General features: G+C 62.6%; 1 protein-coding gene across 1 annotated transcript; it reads right to left on the bottom strand.

The window, feature by feature from the left end:
* Nucleotides 1-8,684: 8,684 nt before the first annotated feature.
* Nucleotides 8,685-14,624, bottom strand: LOC133626621 (Krueppel-like factor 8). The gene is given in 6 exon segments (XM_062006913.1): nucleotides 8,685-9,579; nucleotides 10,371-10,504; nucleotides 10,612-10,738; nucleotides 11,258-11,624; nucleotides 11,626-11,814; nucleotides 14,575-14,624. Coding segments are annotated over 6 exon segments (1,026 nt in total). The 5' UTR covers nucleotides 14,602-14,624; the 3' UTR covers nucleotides 8,685-9,397.
* Nucleotides 14,625-17,031: the final 2,407 nt, after the last annotated feature.

Genomic DNA, 17,031 nt, shown 5'->3' with positions numbered 1-17,031 from the left:
ATGGTGCTTTTTTTTGCCATGAGAAGATGCCCTTTTTCAACAAACAGCTGAATTCTGCAGGAAAACTGATTTTGAGAGACAAGGAGGCTCCTGCTTATTTACAGTTCTTCCTCCCAGGGGAGAGGAATGGAGAGATCAAAAATCAACAGATTAAGTGAAGGGGAAAAAGAGATAAAACTTGGGGAAAAAATACAAACAAACCCAACCAATACCACCACCACACCTTTAACTGGTGAGGGTACGAGGCAGGACACAGTGCTCTCCAGCCCGGCTCTGTGAAGGAACCAAGCAACTGTGTTTGGGTTCTTCTTTTTGAGAGAAGGGGCAAAAAGGAATGGAAAAACAAGGGAAGAAAAAAATCACCTTTCTGGGGAAAAAGGGAAAAAAGGCCACTTCTCCTTTAGATGAATCTTGCCCCAGCTCCTTCCCAAGGAGCTGTGCTGTGTCACGCTAAGGAAGAGCCTGACTGCAGGGTCTTCTCTCCCCCTCTCAGCTCATCCATCCATCAGCTCTCAGACTCCCCTTCCCCACTTCCTGGTGCCTCCTGGGCAGCATCTGGCACAGGTTGTGCCCTTGCACGGGTCTGGCTGCTGTCACTCCCTCCTGAGACAGTCCCAGCACCTTCACAGAACTCCCTAAGATCTGTGGAACCTGGATAGGAACTCTGGATGAAAACAGAGCACCAAACGCAACCCTGAGCTGTGTCACAGACCAAGGAGGAGAAAATCAAGAACTCCGTCTAGATCTCCAAGAAGCAGCAGTCATTCAAAAGTCCCTGCACAGATCTCCATCTCCCCAAAAGCCATCAGTTACCTTACACACCCCCAAGGACTTTGGAGGAGTCTGTCACAATCCTGAAGCAAAATCTAATAAGGACTGGAAAATTCCTCAGTTTCCTTCTTGTCAACTAGAAGAAAACTGTAAGCTACCCGTGCCAGAGAGGAAGTGATCCTTAGCACTACCTGCAGGCTTACAGGCACCAAAGGCAACTTCTTTGCCATTGTTTGGTGCTTTCAAAAATAAACCCAAGCCCTCGTTACTTCACCTGCTCACGTGTGCTGACAGCCTGTACAACCTCTGAGTCTGCTGTGCTTATAGAAAAGGCAGCACTAAGTCTTGGGTGTTGGGGAAAACCAGGCACTCAGGAGCACAGTTTACCACCTCAAGATGGGAGGCACAACAGGGAGACAGCCTCTCATTTACAACAGCAAAAAGCTGGTATCAACACCAACGAGGACACTGAGGAACTATTCCCAAGACTCCACCTCAGAAACAAGGGAGAAGATGGGCACTGGCAGCAAGCATAAAGTTTCTAGAAAAGTGTATTTCCTCGGTGACCACCTGAGAAGTTTTACCTAGTGATGATAAAATGTATCAGAGAGCTCCTTTTCTCCCCATCCCACTGCCAGCACATGGACCAGCAGCCCCAGGGCTGGCTGAGCCCCCTCCAGGCAGCGGGACACCCTGGGCTGTGCCTGCCCAGCGGGGACTGACCTAGCCAGGGCTTCCCCAGGCCAAGCAGCTTCTGGCTTCGAAGTCAGGCTGAAGCCATCCCACGGCACCCTCACCTGCCACCGGCCCGCCGGGAGGGAAGCAGCCCAGAGTCTATTAGCTGGGTGCTGTGCTCCACACGCACAGGCTCCTCAGAGGCCCCAGTGTGTTGCTCCCAGAGCCAAGCACTCCCTGCCCCACGCTGCCTGGAGCTCCTCTCTGTCCCCACATGCCACACAACGCTCTGGACACAGTGTCTCGCTCGAATGAGGAGCAGCGATAACGGCAGCGCTGCCGTGACCCAGCTACGCAACTGACCTGCCTCCTGCCGTTCCCCTGCAGGAGGAACACTGAGGCCCAGATGCCGAAGGGGGCTTGGGGACAGAAGACCTTGGGAAGGGGGTTAAGGAGGGTCCATGGTGGATTACTGGGAGCTGGTGGGGAAGAACAGGGGAGGCAGAGCCTGATCCCCTCACCTGGCACAGGGTGAGAGTTGAGCACTCAGGGTTCACGGGACACCCAGGTTTTCCCCTCAGCAGCAAGCAGAGGGTGCAGGAGCCAGGAGGTGAAGCCCTGGGCTTCACAGAGACCTGAGCTAAAAGGCAAGAAAGGCTCCAAACATTGAGAAAACCTGGATCAGGTTTGGAAATAGATCTCAGCTCCTAGTTCCCAAATGATCCCTGGCACTGCTGACAGCCAGAGGCATCTCCAGCAGCACTGGCTGAGCCCCAGGGCTGACACCTATCCCCAGACCTCTGTGGTTGGTGGAGACCACCACTAAAGAGCCCCAGGAGCCACCTGCATCGGTGACAGCCCAGTGTCACAGCCCCAGCCACATCCCTGCCCGGGCTCCACTGAGGTGATGGCAACAGGCACAAGGGAACAAGAGCCAGATCCTGGCTGTGGGTCATCACAGAATCTCAAAGGCTGGAAGGGTCACTCTCCTCCTACAGCAGTTTTTCCTCACCCTGCTGTAGCCCTCCCAAATTCATCCATCCACCCCTAAAGCAGTAGCTGGAGCACCCACCTCTCGCTGAGCCATGGTGGACATCCCCACGTCCTCTCTGAATCCACCTCCCTGGGGTGAGTGAGGTCCCACCAGATTTGAGCCAGGAGCTCTGAGTTCAGCTGGTCCAGAGCGTTGTGGGAGACAGGCTGGCCAGGGAAGGGGGACACTCCCCCACAACCTGCCTTTCACCACGAGCAGGAGACAAAGGTCTGCAGAGCTGCCCGAGCAACCCACCGCCTGGCCTCCCCTCACTCCCCCACCGAAACCCAAAACCACCTATTTTTGTCTTTTCCTTTCTCCTCCTTGGGAGGTTTCCAGCCATCAAAATCCTTCCTGGGAGCCCTTCAAAGGAAAAGCGGCCGCCCCATCCACTTGCTAAACCAGTCTGAGCAGTGGCGGGCTGGCAGGCGGGAGAGGCCCCCGGAGAGGACGGGGAAAGGGCCAGGAAACCCTCCGGAGGGACCTCGGGTGACCCCGGTGCCAGGGGCTGAGCAGCATCGTGCCCGTGGGCAGGGGGATGCTCCCAGTGTTCCCAGCCAGCTGCAGCAATGAAAAGTGTGGCAGGGAAATGCAGCAGCGACCCCAGGCCTTCCTGGGAGAGGAGGAGGAGGGTGATGAGGAAGCAGAAGGGCCTGAGGCATGTTTCCAGGACAAACGGCAGGGTGAAAGGAAGGAGAAGATATTTGCCTTCCTCCTCCCGAAAATCCTCAGCCTTTGCCAGGCCCAGAGAACAACAGGGAGGGTTCCCCATGCTCCCACCTGGGCTGCAGGGATCAACCTGGGGGTCCTCCGAGAAGGTCCATCTCACCAGCCCCACACGAAGCACAAATAAACCCACTGCAAGGGACATGTGATATACACAGAGGGGTTTGGCTACCTGCCCTCCCCAGGCCCCACCTGGAAGGAGAGTGGTCCCCTAAAACCAAAACCAATGTCAAGAGCTGCAGCAAAGCTGTAGGAAACCCCTCTGACACCCACCAAGAGAAAAGCAGAGCTGTGAGCACAACCCCACTGAGCCACCAGAGAATCCACCCTGAGGACACAGCACTGGATGCCCCTGTCATGCCACAGGCTCGGCTGGCTTTGCCAAAGCTCAGGTAACACGTGCCTCAATAAATGAGGTGGCACAGACTTTCCAGGGTTTACCTTGCTCTTGGTCTGGGCACAAGCAGAGGCAGAAGCAGACTTCTTGATGGTGTTGACCAGATATCAGGAAGGTACTGCAAGCTTTCAGACATGTGAAGTCACTTCAGGGTGTCACGGGGTCAAGAATCATTCCCTGTCCTCCAAAACAGGTCCTGGATGGCTTCAGAGCTAATAAGTTTTGCCAACTGCTGTCTGCAGCCTCACTGTGATCATGAGATGCACATCCTCATGCATGGGGCACAGTGAGGGCCGGCAGCCCAGATAGCAGGAGAGTGGCCAGGATGATGGGGACAAAGCAGGACCAAGATCAGGCTGGAGAGACAGCAGGGTCTGGGGCTGACAGCTACAACAGCTCAGGAAGAAACTGGAAGCCCCAGCTGAGCTTACAAGGGCTCCTTGGCCCTGGGGTGTTGGGGGGGGGGAGGTCTCAGGTGAGGCTGTTTAGAGCAATTAAGACAATTAGTGCCCTCAGGGCTTTACAGAGAACTAGGCTGGGAGAAGGCAGAGCCTGAAGCTTAGGGGGATGATAGTATCAGCCCCTGGGGAGGAGCTAGCTGTCTTTTTGACAGGACCCCTTCTGTCCAACTGCAGCTCATGGCTGTGCCCTGCTGAGAGACATGAGGATGCTGAGGTCCTGTGCCATTGAAGGGCTCCTAGAGGCAGGAGAAAAGATGAAGGGGTGAAGTGAGAGCCAGACAGAGCACAGAGGCCCTGTGAATGGGTGCCAGCATTTCAGGTGGGGAGGAGGGGGCTGAAGGCTTCCCAAGCTCATCCATCAATGCTGGTGAGGCAGGAGGGATGTTTGCTCAGGGGCTGGAGTGTTTACCTTGCCTTGATAACCACACGCAGGCTATCACACTCCAGCCAACCGCCCAGCCCTGGTCAGGCACAGGGGAGGCAGAGCCGGACAGACAGGCAGCTGGTGGCTTGTTCAGGGTGGTGCAAGGGCAGAGCCGGCTTGGCAGGGTCCAAGAGCATTGCCCCAGATATTGTAGGGTGTCCTCAGGTCACGATGGGCTGGAGTGAAGTGGCTCTGCATAGTTTAGGGGGTTGCAAGGAGCACTGCCTGCAGAGACATTCACATCTCCCCATCATCAGGGTAAATATTTATGGCTGTTAGGGTTTGGTGGCAGCAGCTCCAGGGCACAGGGATGTTGCCAGACCACATTTGTATGGAGCTGGAGAAGGTCTTGGCATCCCTGGTCAGCCTCTTCCTCCCATCCCACAGCAGGCATCCATCAACCCACAGGGCCCCCAACATCACACCCACTGCTGGGAGAACAGGGGGAACCAGGCTGGATGAGGGGGGAAACAGGGAAAAAGGCATTTTGTCCCAAAATTGTGTCATCCTCAGCACGAGCTGAGCCAGCGCTGCCGCCTGAGAAAAGCAGCTGCCAGACTTTGGGGGTACAAAATGTCAGTTTCCCCAGCCCCATGCGAAGCACAGTTGAACCCGCTGCAAGGCACACACGCTATACAGAGGGGAAGAAGAGTGGTGGTGCAAGAACCAGAGCAAAGCTGCAGGAAACCCCCCTGACCCTTGGTGGGGCAAAAGCCAAGCTGTGAGCTGACAGCGTTCCTTGGGGTACAACACGGCGGCTGGCAGGGGCGCCGAGGGACACGGCTGACACAGCACTGGAGGTGTCTCTGCCATCACGCAGTGTTTCTCCACTGCTAGGTCTCAGTCCCGCTTCCAGGTGCGGCGCCAGCTCTCTCCCAGCCACCCAGCATCCCTGCATGGGGACACAGCCGTTTCTCTAGTCCTCCCTGTTAGCTTGAGAGAGAAAACAGGCGCCTTGGTGTATGGCTGGGGCTAGGAAGATGCCGAGGCCGAGTCCTGCCGGGCAGGGGCCCTCCTCCGGGTCTTGCCGTCTCACAAACAGCTCAGGGTTTGAGACGCAAAAGCCAAAACCTCACGCCACACGGGCTGGGCTGCTTCTTCCACCGAGAAGCCCTGGGCTCACGGCCCCGAGCAGCTTCCCCTCAGCCGCCCCGGCCCCGGCCCAGCGCGGCCCGCTGGCGCCACCGGCTGCACGAGCGCTGCCAGGCATCCCCTCAGCCACCCCTCAGCCCTCCCTTCCCCGCGCCCGCAGCCTCTCCTCATTCCTTTCCTTCCTCTCTGGCGGCTCCCAGTCTCTCTAGAGCTTAGGAGCCCTATAGATCCCCGAGTCCCCAAAGGCCACCCCCTGGCCATTCCTGGGGAGCAGAGACTGCCCCCCAGCTCACTGCAGCCTCCTGGCAGGGAGTTGCAGAGTGCTCCTGTCTCCCCTCAGCCTGTGAGGGGATGGGAAAATAGAGGCGCAGGGGCGAAAAGCTTTTTCCAGCCTCCACAGGACCCCAGCTGGGCAAGGGGATGCTGAGGGGCCCCTGCCCATCCATGGCCCAGGCCCTGATGCCATCTGGCCCTCACAACGGCTGTGGTGTGAGCCAAAGCCAGGAAAGGCAGAGGCAGCCACAGGTCCCGAAACCTCACACCACACCATCACCCCGAGCTTTCTGTTAGCCGAGGAATTGCCTCTCCTCACTGCCACCCTCCAACGGCAAACCCAGGCAGCTGGTAGCAAAGCAGCTCATCCGCCTCAGGAGCATCCACAGCGGCTCCGAGCAACGCGTCTCCCTGGAAAACCATCACCTGCTCCCACGTGTTCACAGGGGATGTTCAGCAGGGCGGCTTTCAAGGTAATCTCTGCCTTTAAAAGGTCGCATTTAACAAGGCACTGGGGTAACAGACCACAGCAGCAGAGACTGGGCTCTTGTCTCTCATCTGTCATCCCCTCGCCATGCCCCGGGTCTGCGGACAGGGGCTGGGGGCCACGGCGGTGGGCAAGGGGCTGGCCTGAGGGTACCCCGTCCATCACACAGGTCACTGCTGCAGCCAAAGGCAGGCCAAGATGCTGCCAGCATCCCACTGGAGATGTTTAGCAGGAAGAAAAAGCTGCATTTTTTCACAGCTCTGCAATTTCTCCTCAGTTCCCGGGAAAAGGGGAACAATTAAACAAAAAAAAAGTTGTTTTGCCCAGCTCAGCCCATCTCCCCCTGGCAGGGAGGAGGCAGGAGAGCTCCTGCCCTGGTCCCAGTCCCTCTCCCTGCCCCACCACTGCAGCAATGCGAGACACACACAGAGGAAACTCACCTGCTTTCAATGTTATTCCTGTGTAGAAAAAGGTCAAACAGTTTTGTATAAATATCACAGCTCAAGAGTTTAAAATTCCATGTTGGGTGGGGTTGGGGTTTTTTTCTAACAACAAATAAAAACCAGAAACACACACACACACACACACACTGCCCCGGGGCTTGGAAAAGAGCAGAGGGGCAAGAGGAGGTCCCTGCCTGTGGGGGCCCCAAAGCCTCAGAGAAGCAGAGCAGCTCCTGAGCCCAGAAGGTTTCCCAGCCCCACTTCTGGGGTTTCTGGCCTTCTCTAGGCCAGTGCTTCCTAGGAGGATTTGGGGCTGTGAAGGAAGGACACGGAGGTGCAGCCCTGGGAGGTCCCATCAGTTGCAAGCACAGCTTTGGGAAGGGAGACACATGAACACACACAGAGACCTCCCAAAATCACAGAGCTGTTGGGGTTGGAAAAGCCCTTTAAGCTCACGGAGTCCAACCATTCCCCCAGTGCTGCCAAGGCCACCACTGACCCATGTCCCTCACCCACAGCTACGCAGCTCTGGAATCCATCCAGCGATGGGGACTCCACCATGGCCCTGGGCAGCCTGTGCCAGGACTGGACAAGCCCTTTCATGGAAGAAAGTGTTCCTCATCTCCCATCTAAACCTCTCCTGGGGCAACTTGAGGCTGTTTCCTCTTTCCTATTGCTCATTACTTTGGGAACACAGACCAACACCCAGCTCCCTGCAGCCTCCTGTCAGGAAGTACCAGAGAGGGCTCCTATCTCCCCTCAGCCTCCTCTTCTCCAGGCTCAACACCCCCATTCCCTCAGCCCCTCCCCAGCACCCAGTGAGGGGCCCAGCACTGAGCACAGCCCTGGAGCTGCAGCCTCCCCAGGGCCCAGCACAGGGGACAATCCCTGCCCTGCTCCTGCTGCTCACACTGCTGCTGATCCCAGCCAGGATGCCACTGGCCTCCTTGCCCACCTGGGCACGCTGCTGGCTCCTGTTCAGATGCTGTCACCAACCCTCCCAGGCCCTTTCTCTCCAGCAGCTTTCCAGCCCCTCTGCCCCAGCCTGGGGTTGGTGAGGCCCAAGGGCAGAACCTGGAACTTGGGCAACCTCATCCCACTGCCCTTGGCCCATGGCTCCAGGCTGGCCAGGGCTCTCTGCAGAGGCACCTGCCCTCACACAGGTCTCAGCTCACACCCAGCCTGGGCTCATCAGCAAACTGACTGAGGGTGCACTTGACCCCATTGTCCAGATGGCTGATGGTAACAGAACTGGCCCCAGACCTGAGCCCCAGGGCACAGCACAAAGTGACTGGCCACCAGTTGGACTCACCCTGGGCCGTGCCCAGCCCCATGATGGTGAGGGGCCACTGCAGGGCTCAGGACAAGCACTGCCCCCATGAAACACTTCAGCCAGGGGAATGGGAAGCAGAGAGGAAAAGTTTCCCAGGTGTCTGCCAGAGCTGTTGTCAGGTGCTGGGGTTTCTGCTTCTTCTCCTGGACCCTCCCATCACCACATTCCCCCTCTCCAAACAGCCCAGCAGCCCCTGAGCCAAAGGCACACACCCAAAGAGAGCCTTTGGAAAGCTCTCTCCCACCCCAACAGCCCCACAGGTAGCGGTTGGGGGAGATGAGGAGGTTGTCATGGCCCCCTATCACCCTTCCCACCACCCAACAGCCCCAGGGCTCCAACCCCAGCTCCTGCCAGCCTCCCAGCACAGCAGTGGGGCACCAACCAGGGGGTTTGGCTGGCGGAGGGGGAGGATACCCTACAAAAATAAGAATTACTGTTAAAAAGAAAAGCATGTGGCCACAGTCTGCCTTTTTAAGTTAGAAATGCTCCAACTGTCCCAGAGTCTTCAAACCCCCCTGGCCCGAGAGCTGGCAGACCCTGCCCTCCCCACCCTGTCCCACCCCCCCGAAAACTCCATAAAATCACAGTTCCACGTTCCGCAAAGTTTCCCTTCTTCGTGGTGGTGGTGGTGGGCTTGTTCGGGGGTTGCCGATGGGCTGTTGCAGGTTTCCCCTCCCATCCCTTCTTGCTCTTTTCCTCCTGGCCCTCCTGCATGCCCCCAGCACGCCACGAGCAGAGGGGTGACATGCCAGGGCCCTTTCTCTCACAGGGTCAGGGACACGCAGCTGGAGGCGAGAGAGGCGGCAGCTTTCTGGAGAGGAGAAGCTGACAGCTATTGCGTGGGGGCGGTGGCAGAGACCCCCCCTCTGTCCTTGCCACGGCTCCCCGCTCTGCCCACGGGGACCGGCAGGGGGCAAAGGGACAGCGAGCACACGGCACGGCAAAGGGCAAGATGCTGACGAGGCAGAGGCGTGGGTCTGGAGGCTGCTGCTGAGCGAATCCCAGGTGAGGAGACAAGGAGGAGCCTCCGGACGCTGCCAGCGGGGAGAAGCCCGGGAAAAAGAAGAAACGGGAGCGAGAGAGGAGGAGGCTCAGTCTGGAAACCAGCTTTTTACACCTCGTGTTGGCGGGGCTCCTGCAGCAGCCGCAGTTCCCTCCCAGCCGGGCAGAGCTCGGCCTCTCCGCTGCCACAGTCCCGCCACTGCGTGTGGGGGAGCGGAGGGGGGACGTGCCCCCGCGTTCCGCCGCCATCCCCTGTCCCAGCCGGGCGCCCCGCGGCTCCTCACATCATGATGTGCCGCCGGCGGTGCAGGGCCAGGTGGTCGGAGCGGGAGAAGCTGCGGTCACAGTCCGAGCAGCGGAAGGGTTTGATGCCCGTGTGCTTGCGGAAGTGCCGGGTCAGCTCGTCGGAGCGGGCGAACTTCCAGGTGCAGCCTTCCCACGTGCATTTGTAGGGCTTCTCACCTGTGCCAGGGGAGACCAGAGGGGTCAGAGCTGCAGAAGTGACCGCCAAGCACCCCGCAGAAAGCACAGGCGGGGAGTCCCGGCTGTGACTGCTCAACCCCCTAGGCCGAGCCCAGCGTGGCCCGCTGGCTGCACGAACCTTGTGTGCGGCCTCATGTGGCTGCCAGCACCTCCTGTGGTGGGGTTTTGGGGTGTGCATCCCCTGAGATGGAGTTTTGGGGTGTGCACCTTCCTGCATGACCCCCCCATAGGGGTCATCACAGCACCCCTGAGAGGGTTCTCCCGCAGGCAGCAAACAACTGCACTGGCAGCACCCATTGCCCTCTCGCTCAGGCCCCAGGCAACAGCCCAGGGGAGGTCAAGGAGGAAGGGGGTCACTGGGAGCACTAGGGAGGCCCCCACAACCAGAGCGGGGGGCAGGAGGGTACCTGGGGCATTGCCCTGGGCAGCAGCACCTGTCCTGGTTTGGGCTAGGATAGGGTTAACGAGGTTCAGCAGCAAAAAAGTCACCGGCAGCACTCACTTCTAGGGAGCCCGCCCACAACCAGACTGAGGGGCAGGAGGGTACCAGCCCCCCACAGGGCCCGCACAGAGCCCCGAGTTCCCCCAAAAGGGTTGCCCTGAACCCTGGCAGATGGTGCCAGCATCCTCAAAGAACTCCCCGAGCCCCTCAAACGGCAACCTTGCACTGCCGACACAGGGTGCCAGCACCCTGAGCTCTCACAGTGCTTCCCCAGCCCCTGGCAGAAGGTGCCAGCACCCCCAAAGTGCTTCCCCGAGCTGACCCCTACCTGTGTGTATCCGCCGGTGAGCTTTGAGGTGGGAGCTTTTGGTGTAGACCTTATTGCAGCCCTCGAAGTCGCACTGGTGGATGCGCCGCTTCTTCAGGTCGGGCGAATCGGCTCGTTGCCCCCGCGCCGCCGGCCTGTGGGAGGGAGAGAGGGAGGGGCATGAAAGGCACGGCCCCGCAGCCACAGAGCCCGCGAGGTGCCTGGGGACACGGGGCTGGGGGGCCCAGCCGAGGTGACTCACTCTCTCTGGAGGTCCTGGAAAGGGGCCGGGCCGCTCTCCGAGGCGCTGTCCTCGCTGTCGCTGTTCATGTCCATGGGGTACATGGAGCCCGGATCGATTTTCACTGGTGGGGGGCGGGAAAGAAACGCTATTGAGAAACAAGGAGGGAGGGAGTGAGACTCATGAGCAGAAACAGGGACACCTTCCAACAATACCCACCCCCACACACAGGGACGGCCCTTCCCCTGCTCCACCCTAAATCAAGCTGGGGAGATGGAGAAGCCCCCTGCACTGTACAGGGGGGACACCCCTTTACTCTGCCTGGTCTTGTCCAGAGGAGGAGGGACCCAGGCCCCCCCAATCCAGATAGAATGGGAAGCTGGGAATGTCCAGGGAAAGGGGACTGGATGTGGGGAAGAGACACAGGGCAGCTGAACTGAAAGCAGAGCCGCTGGCCGCAGCAGGAAGGGCAGGGGCAGGCAGGCTGCCAGCGGGCAGGCAGCACCCAGCCCCGGCGTCCCCTGCCCTTCCTGTGTCCCCTTGGGGACGCAGCCTGGGGGTGCTTTGGGCAAAGGGCACAGATGTAGGGAGGGAGATGGTGGGCTTGGGGGGGACACCCTAAGCTGGAAAAGCAGCTCCCTCTCCGGCTTCCTCTGCGTGCCCTTACCGGAGCCGGCGTTCTTGCCGTCTCCCCCGATGAGGGGCACGGTGATGGCGGTGACGCCGTCAGTGGGCATGGTGGTGTAGACGACGGGGAGGGACTGGACCACCACGGGGATGGTCTGGAGGTTGCCCATCTTGCTGGGCAGGTTGACGGAGGGGATGGTGTGGATGACGTGGAGGATCTGCTGCCCGCCGCTGCCCTGCGTGGAGGCCAGGATGGAGCCAGGCGAGAGCACGGCAGGGATGGCCGAGGTGGAGCTGAGGCCCGAGGGGGAGATGGAGACGGTGGCGGGCGCGGGGATGGGGGGAGCCACCAGCAACGGAGACGACTGGACTGAGGCGGGGGGCGGCGGGGGGGGGCGGCGGAGCCGGGGCCGACGCCGCCACCTTGGACTTGTTGAGGGAGAGATCGACGGGCTCGGCCTGGGGCTGGCCGCAGTCGCTGGCCAGCAGCTCCTCGGGGGGCTCCGTCTTGATGTCGCTCAGCAGCACCGGCGGGTCGAGGGGGCCCTCAGCCAGCAGCGCCGACGAGCTCATGGCGGGCGTCACCTTCCCCGGGCCCTGCGAGAGACCCGCGGCCCGTGAGCGGACGGGGAAACTGAGGCACGGACACCGAGGCCTTGTACCGACCTCCCCGCAACCAGCGGGCGGGGACGCGGCCCCGGCGGGGGCGTGCGCGGGGCAGAGCGGGGCAGAGCCCGGCAGGGCCGGCGGCCGCCGCCATCCCCCCGGCCGGGACCCGCCGGCCCCCGCGAGGCGCGCAGGGCTGGGCAGGGCAGCGCCCCCCCCCGCGCCTTTGTGCCGCGGCCGCGCCCCCCCCGCGGGCGGGGCGGGGCGGGGCCGTGCGGGGCGGTGGCGGCCCCGCCACGTTCCCCTCCCCCGCGCCTTAAAGGGGCCGCGCCGCCGCGCGCAGCCCGCCGCGCCCCCCCCCCCCAACCGCCTCCTCCCCGCCTGAAGCGGCCGGCGGCGGGTCACTCACCGCCCGGGCGGCGCGGGGGGGGCTCCTCCGCGGGTGCGCGGCGCTCATCCCCTCCGCGGGCACGATCATGCTCCCGCCGCGCTTCACCGGCCGCGCCGAGCTGCGCCGAGCCGAGCTGCGCCCAGCCGAGCCGGGCGAGAGGTGTGAACGGCTCCACCCTGGCTCGGCCCGGGGTGGAGCTCCTTAAAAGGGCCCGGCCGCGGCAGGGAGGGGCGGCGGGCCCGGCCCCGCGGGAGGCACCCGGGACAAACCGCCCCCTCGGGACAAACCGCCTGCCCGGCGCTGCGCCCCAACGCGCGCGGCAACGAGGGACCCCCCCGGCACCGCACGCACCGCCCCCCCGCCTTGCTGGGGTCCCTCCGGTACGTGGGCACGTGTGGGGGTAGGCCCCGCACGCAGACACACGCCCACCCCCCCAAAAGCAGTACTTCATCACCGCAGCGCTCACATCCCCCCCCCGCTCGCCCCGGGGCCCTCGCACGTACCTGCCTGCAAGCAGAGACCTTCCCCCCCCCGAGACGGGCACGCGGAGCCCCCCACGCACACTCACACACAGACACACGCGCGGCGCGGCCCCTCCCCGGGGCACACCCAGCGCACACACCCCGCACACACACCCCTCGCGCCACGCACCTCCCGAACGCCCCCACACGCTCCCCCCCCGGCGCCCACAGATTCCGAAGGTGACCCCCCCAACTCACACTCAGCCACTCCCCACAACATCCCCATTCCTAGTCAAGAACCCCCCCAATAGCCCCCTCCCAACCAGGGGTCCCCAAAACACTCTCCCCGCCTCACAAGTAAACAATCTCCGAAGCACCCATCCAAACAAGCAGGGACATTACCCCCCACTATCAGCGAGGGGCTGCCCCTAGACCCCCACACTCAGCCAGGCAGCCCCCAACACACACACATCACCCCCAAAACATACTCACATCCAGGTACCTTCCTCCGCCCCCACCCCGGGGACACCCTCAGACGGCCACGCAACTGCCCCCCCCCCCCCGCCAGCTGGGGACCCCCAACCTCAGCACACACCCCAGAGCTCCCAGAACCACCCCATCACACCCGGGGGGAGAGGGGGTCCCCCCAATCCGGCCCATTTGCGGGGGGGACAGGGGACACAAAAGGGCAACATCCCACTCCCGGGAACCCTCCTCAGCCGCCCTCGAGGTGTGAGCGCGGCGGAGTCCTTCACCCCAAAACCCCTCGGGGAGAGCCATAGCGGCCGCCCCAGGGACCCCCCCAGCCGCGTTTTCATCGGTGATCTGAATCCCTCCCGTCCTGAGCCCGGGCACACCCGAACCCCACCCCGGCGTGGGGAGGGGGGAGCTGAGGGGACCCACCGGCCGCCCTCCCTCCGCCAAGCCGCACGTCGGGGGTGCGGAAAGGGGCCGCTGTACACCCTCGCTCCACCTATTCTGCTCCCTGCGCCCGTGAATAAATCGCGACACCCCTAACTTTTTGCCCGACACCACCTCAGGGAGGGACGTGAGGAGCCCCCTCGCCGCGGGGTGACCTTCCCGCCGTCCCTGCCCGCTCCCCGCGGGTCGCGTCCCCGCCCGTGGGCGTGGGGGGCCGCACCCCGCCGCCGTCACACCTCCCCGAGGAATTTCCTCCCCGCTCCACCCTCTGGCAGCGGGATGCTGGGGGGGATGAGTGCGGGCGAGGGGAGCGTGCTCAGAGAGCCCGACCCCGGCAGCATCCCCGCGCGGGTCCGCGGCGGGGCTGGCGATGTGGAGCCGGGGACGCGTCCGTGTCACCTCGATACAGTCTTTTTATAGCGCGGAGGGGAGGGGTGCGGGGGGGGGGGGGGGGGAAGGGCACCGAGTCCCGCCAACGCCATCTGCTCCGGGGCCGCCCCGCCCGGCCCCCGCCCCGCTCCGCCTCGGCCCCACGCGCGGCCGGGTGCGGGGGGCCACGCGCGCGCAGGACGAGGGGAGGGTCGGGCCCTTTAAGAGCAAAGGGCGTGGGAGGAGGAGGGGCGGGCGGGGCGGGACGGGGCGCGACGTCGCCCCTCGGCCCCAGCCCCCCCCCCCCCCAGCCCCCACCCGCCGTGACCTCCCGAGCGCGCCGGCGCCCGCCCCGGAAGCGGCCACGGCGAGGGGGGGGGCGGCCGGAGCGCGACGGGGGGGGGCGGGAGGAGGAAAGGGCGGGAGGGGGCGGTTCCCGCCCTTCCCTTCCCCTCCCCCCACCCCCCGCCAGGCCCCGCGCTGCCGAAATTCCCCCCCGGCAGGTTCCGCTGCCGCCCGCGGGCGCCGCCCCTGCGACAGCCCCACGCGAGACGGCGCCGCCGCGGCCGCCGCCGCCGCCCCCGCGCGGGCCGGGCCCCGCTCACTCACGCTGCCCCGCGCCGCCTCCGAGCGCATCGCCGCCGCCGCCGCTGCCCGGGGCGGGGCCGGGCGGGGCGGGTGGGGCCGCGGGCGCGGAGGGGCGGTGTCTGCCGGGCGGAGCTCCCCCCCCCCACGCACACACACACCCCGCGTGGGGACACCCCCCCCAAATAATCGCGGGGGGCCCCGCCCTGCGCTGACATCATCGGCAGCCAATGGGCGGCTCCCCCCGCAGCCGGCGTTGCCGTGGAAACGGATGCAGGCTTTGGGGAGGGGGGGTACACCCCCCCCCGTCCCGCACACACCCCACGCAGGGACCCCCACCTGGGGAACGGGGGGCGGGTTGTGCTGCTGGAAGGGCTGAGACCGGGCAAACTCCTGTCAGCCATGGCTGGGGCCGGTGGGCTCAGAGCCCTCCCCACCCACCACAGGTGACAGGAGTGAGCATCCCCCTGCACCCATGCCCCCCCCCCCCCAAAACCTCAGGCCAGACACCCGTGGGTGCAGGACATGGCTCCCCTGGGAGGGAGGGAAGGGAGGCCCTGGGGGGTCCCAGATCCTGAGGGCAGCACAAGCACAGAACATGCCAGGGCTCTGCTGCTACAGGCCCCACCCAGCAGGTCCCATTTGGGGTTAATCACCCCAGGACCTCCCAAACCCCCCTTCTGAGGGTGCACCATCCCCATTGCCCTGTCGAGCCCCTCTGAGCTGAAACTCTCCCCTCAATCCCCCCCACACCGAGGGCACCTCCAAAATAAGACAAAAGTAGGGAGAAGGCAGCAGGTTCCCTTTCCATCCCAAAACACGGTGGGATCCTGTGTGGCAATACCCCCAGGCCAGGGACCACTCATAGAGCCCTGAACACATTCTGCCCAAGGGACTGGGCCAGCACCATGGGCCTTTGGGCCTGCAGCTGTGTCTGTGGGGATGGCACCAACTGTGGGACAGGGGGTGGTGAGAGGGGGAGCCCTCAGTGACCCCCCCAGCCAAGGAGAGGGCTGGGCTCAGCGAGGTGGGGACTGGGCTGCTTAAAAAGTGTGGGGGAAAATGGATGGTAAGGCAGAAAACACAAGTGTTGGATGCAGAGGGCTGTGGTGAGCGTGAGGAAGTCCCACAGGTCACCAGGGATGGAGGAGGTGACTCTAACTCTCTCTTGAGCACTTTTAAGAACACAACTGGACACTGTTTGGCCAGTCTGAGGTTTCCTAGTCTGGGAAAAGCAAGTCCTGGAGCACATCCAGGAGGCACAAAGAGAGGTGGAGGGCTCAGGAGGGTACAGGAAGGAGCCTGGCTCTGTGTGATGGGATAGGGCAGGACAAGAGGCAACAGCTTGAGCTGCAACCTGGGAAGCTTCCATGGATGGATTCTTATTAATAGCTTTTTAAATGCTGGATAGGAAACCCCATCCTTGGAGATGCTTGGCCAGCCCCTGGGCTGTCCCCCTGGCCCAACCCTGACACGCAGATGGGACTTTCCTACATGATGCTGTGCCAAGCTGCCAACCGTCAGAGATAACAGCACCCAAAACCTTCCCCATCCCACACCTGGGGAAGATCCTTCACCTGGTCAGAGAGGTCCTACATGGTGTGGGCACATCTGCTACACCCAGGGACCTTAGGGATGGTGCAGGTGCCACTAATGAGGTGCCTACAGCCACAACTGGGCAGAGCAAGGCTACCGTCAGGGCGCTTGAACTGGCCCTGCAGAATCCACATCACTCACTGGATGTGTTCCAGGAGCTCTCTTTTGGGTGTTTCTGACAGCAAGAGCTGCCAGGGTAAGGGGGAGGAGTCCTCCAGAAGGCAGGGGGCGGGTGCTGGAGCCCGATGCACCCAGGCGTGCTGCTGGGTGCTGCAAGGGCCCTGACTGGCACAGCTGAACATTGGTTGCTGCTGACAGCGACCACCTACAAACGGGGCCCCAAGATCTGCTTTTGGGAGAGACAAAATGCAACACTGTGCTGCTGAAAAAGGCAAACGAGCAGCTTACCCCTAAGGAAATCCAAGGGCAACTCCTTGTAACCATGGAAATACAGCAGCATTTCTCACTGTGCTCTCCTCGCCCTGCAGGAACAGCTGCCTGCTATGGAAACCTCCCGCAGCAGAAGGTGCCCCAGTGTCTGCTGGAATCCTGGCCGTGAGCCATCTTCTGCTCTCCTGAGGCCAGGGCAGCTGCCCAGCTGCAAGCAGGGTCCTCCTGGCAGCCCCTCAGAGGGGATGTTCGCACAACACACCCAGCAGCTGCTCGTCCTCTCGCTCTGCTCAGCGGCACAGAGGGCAGTGGGTGGGTGCAGAGAGCAGTGAAGTTCCTCCAGTGGTGAGGCAAAGCAGGGACTGACCTTCTCCATGTGACAGGGCAGCAGCTGCGAGAGGAAACTGGAGTCACATCTTGACTTTCTCCAGCTCAGCAGCAACCAAAAGTGGCTGTGGGTGAGATCTGCTGCTCCCACTCCAGGACATGCACTGT

This window comes from Colius striatus, chromosome 13 (genome assembly GCF_028858725.1).
Source record: "Colius striatus isolate bColStr4 chromosome 13, bColStr4.1.hap1, whole genome shotgun sequence".
NCBI lineage: Eukaryota > Metazoa > Chordata > Aves > Coliiformes > Coliidae > Colius > Colius striatus.
Note: the sequence above shows the minus strand (reverse complement) of the source record. Positions and strands in the feature narration are given on the sequence as shown.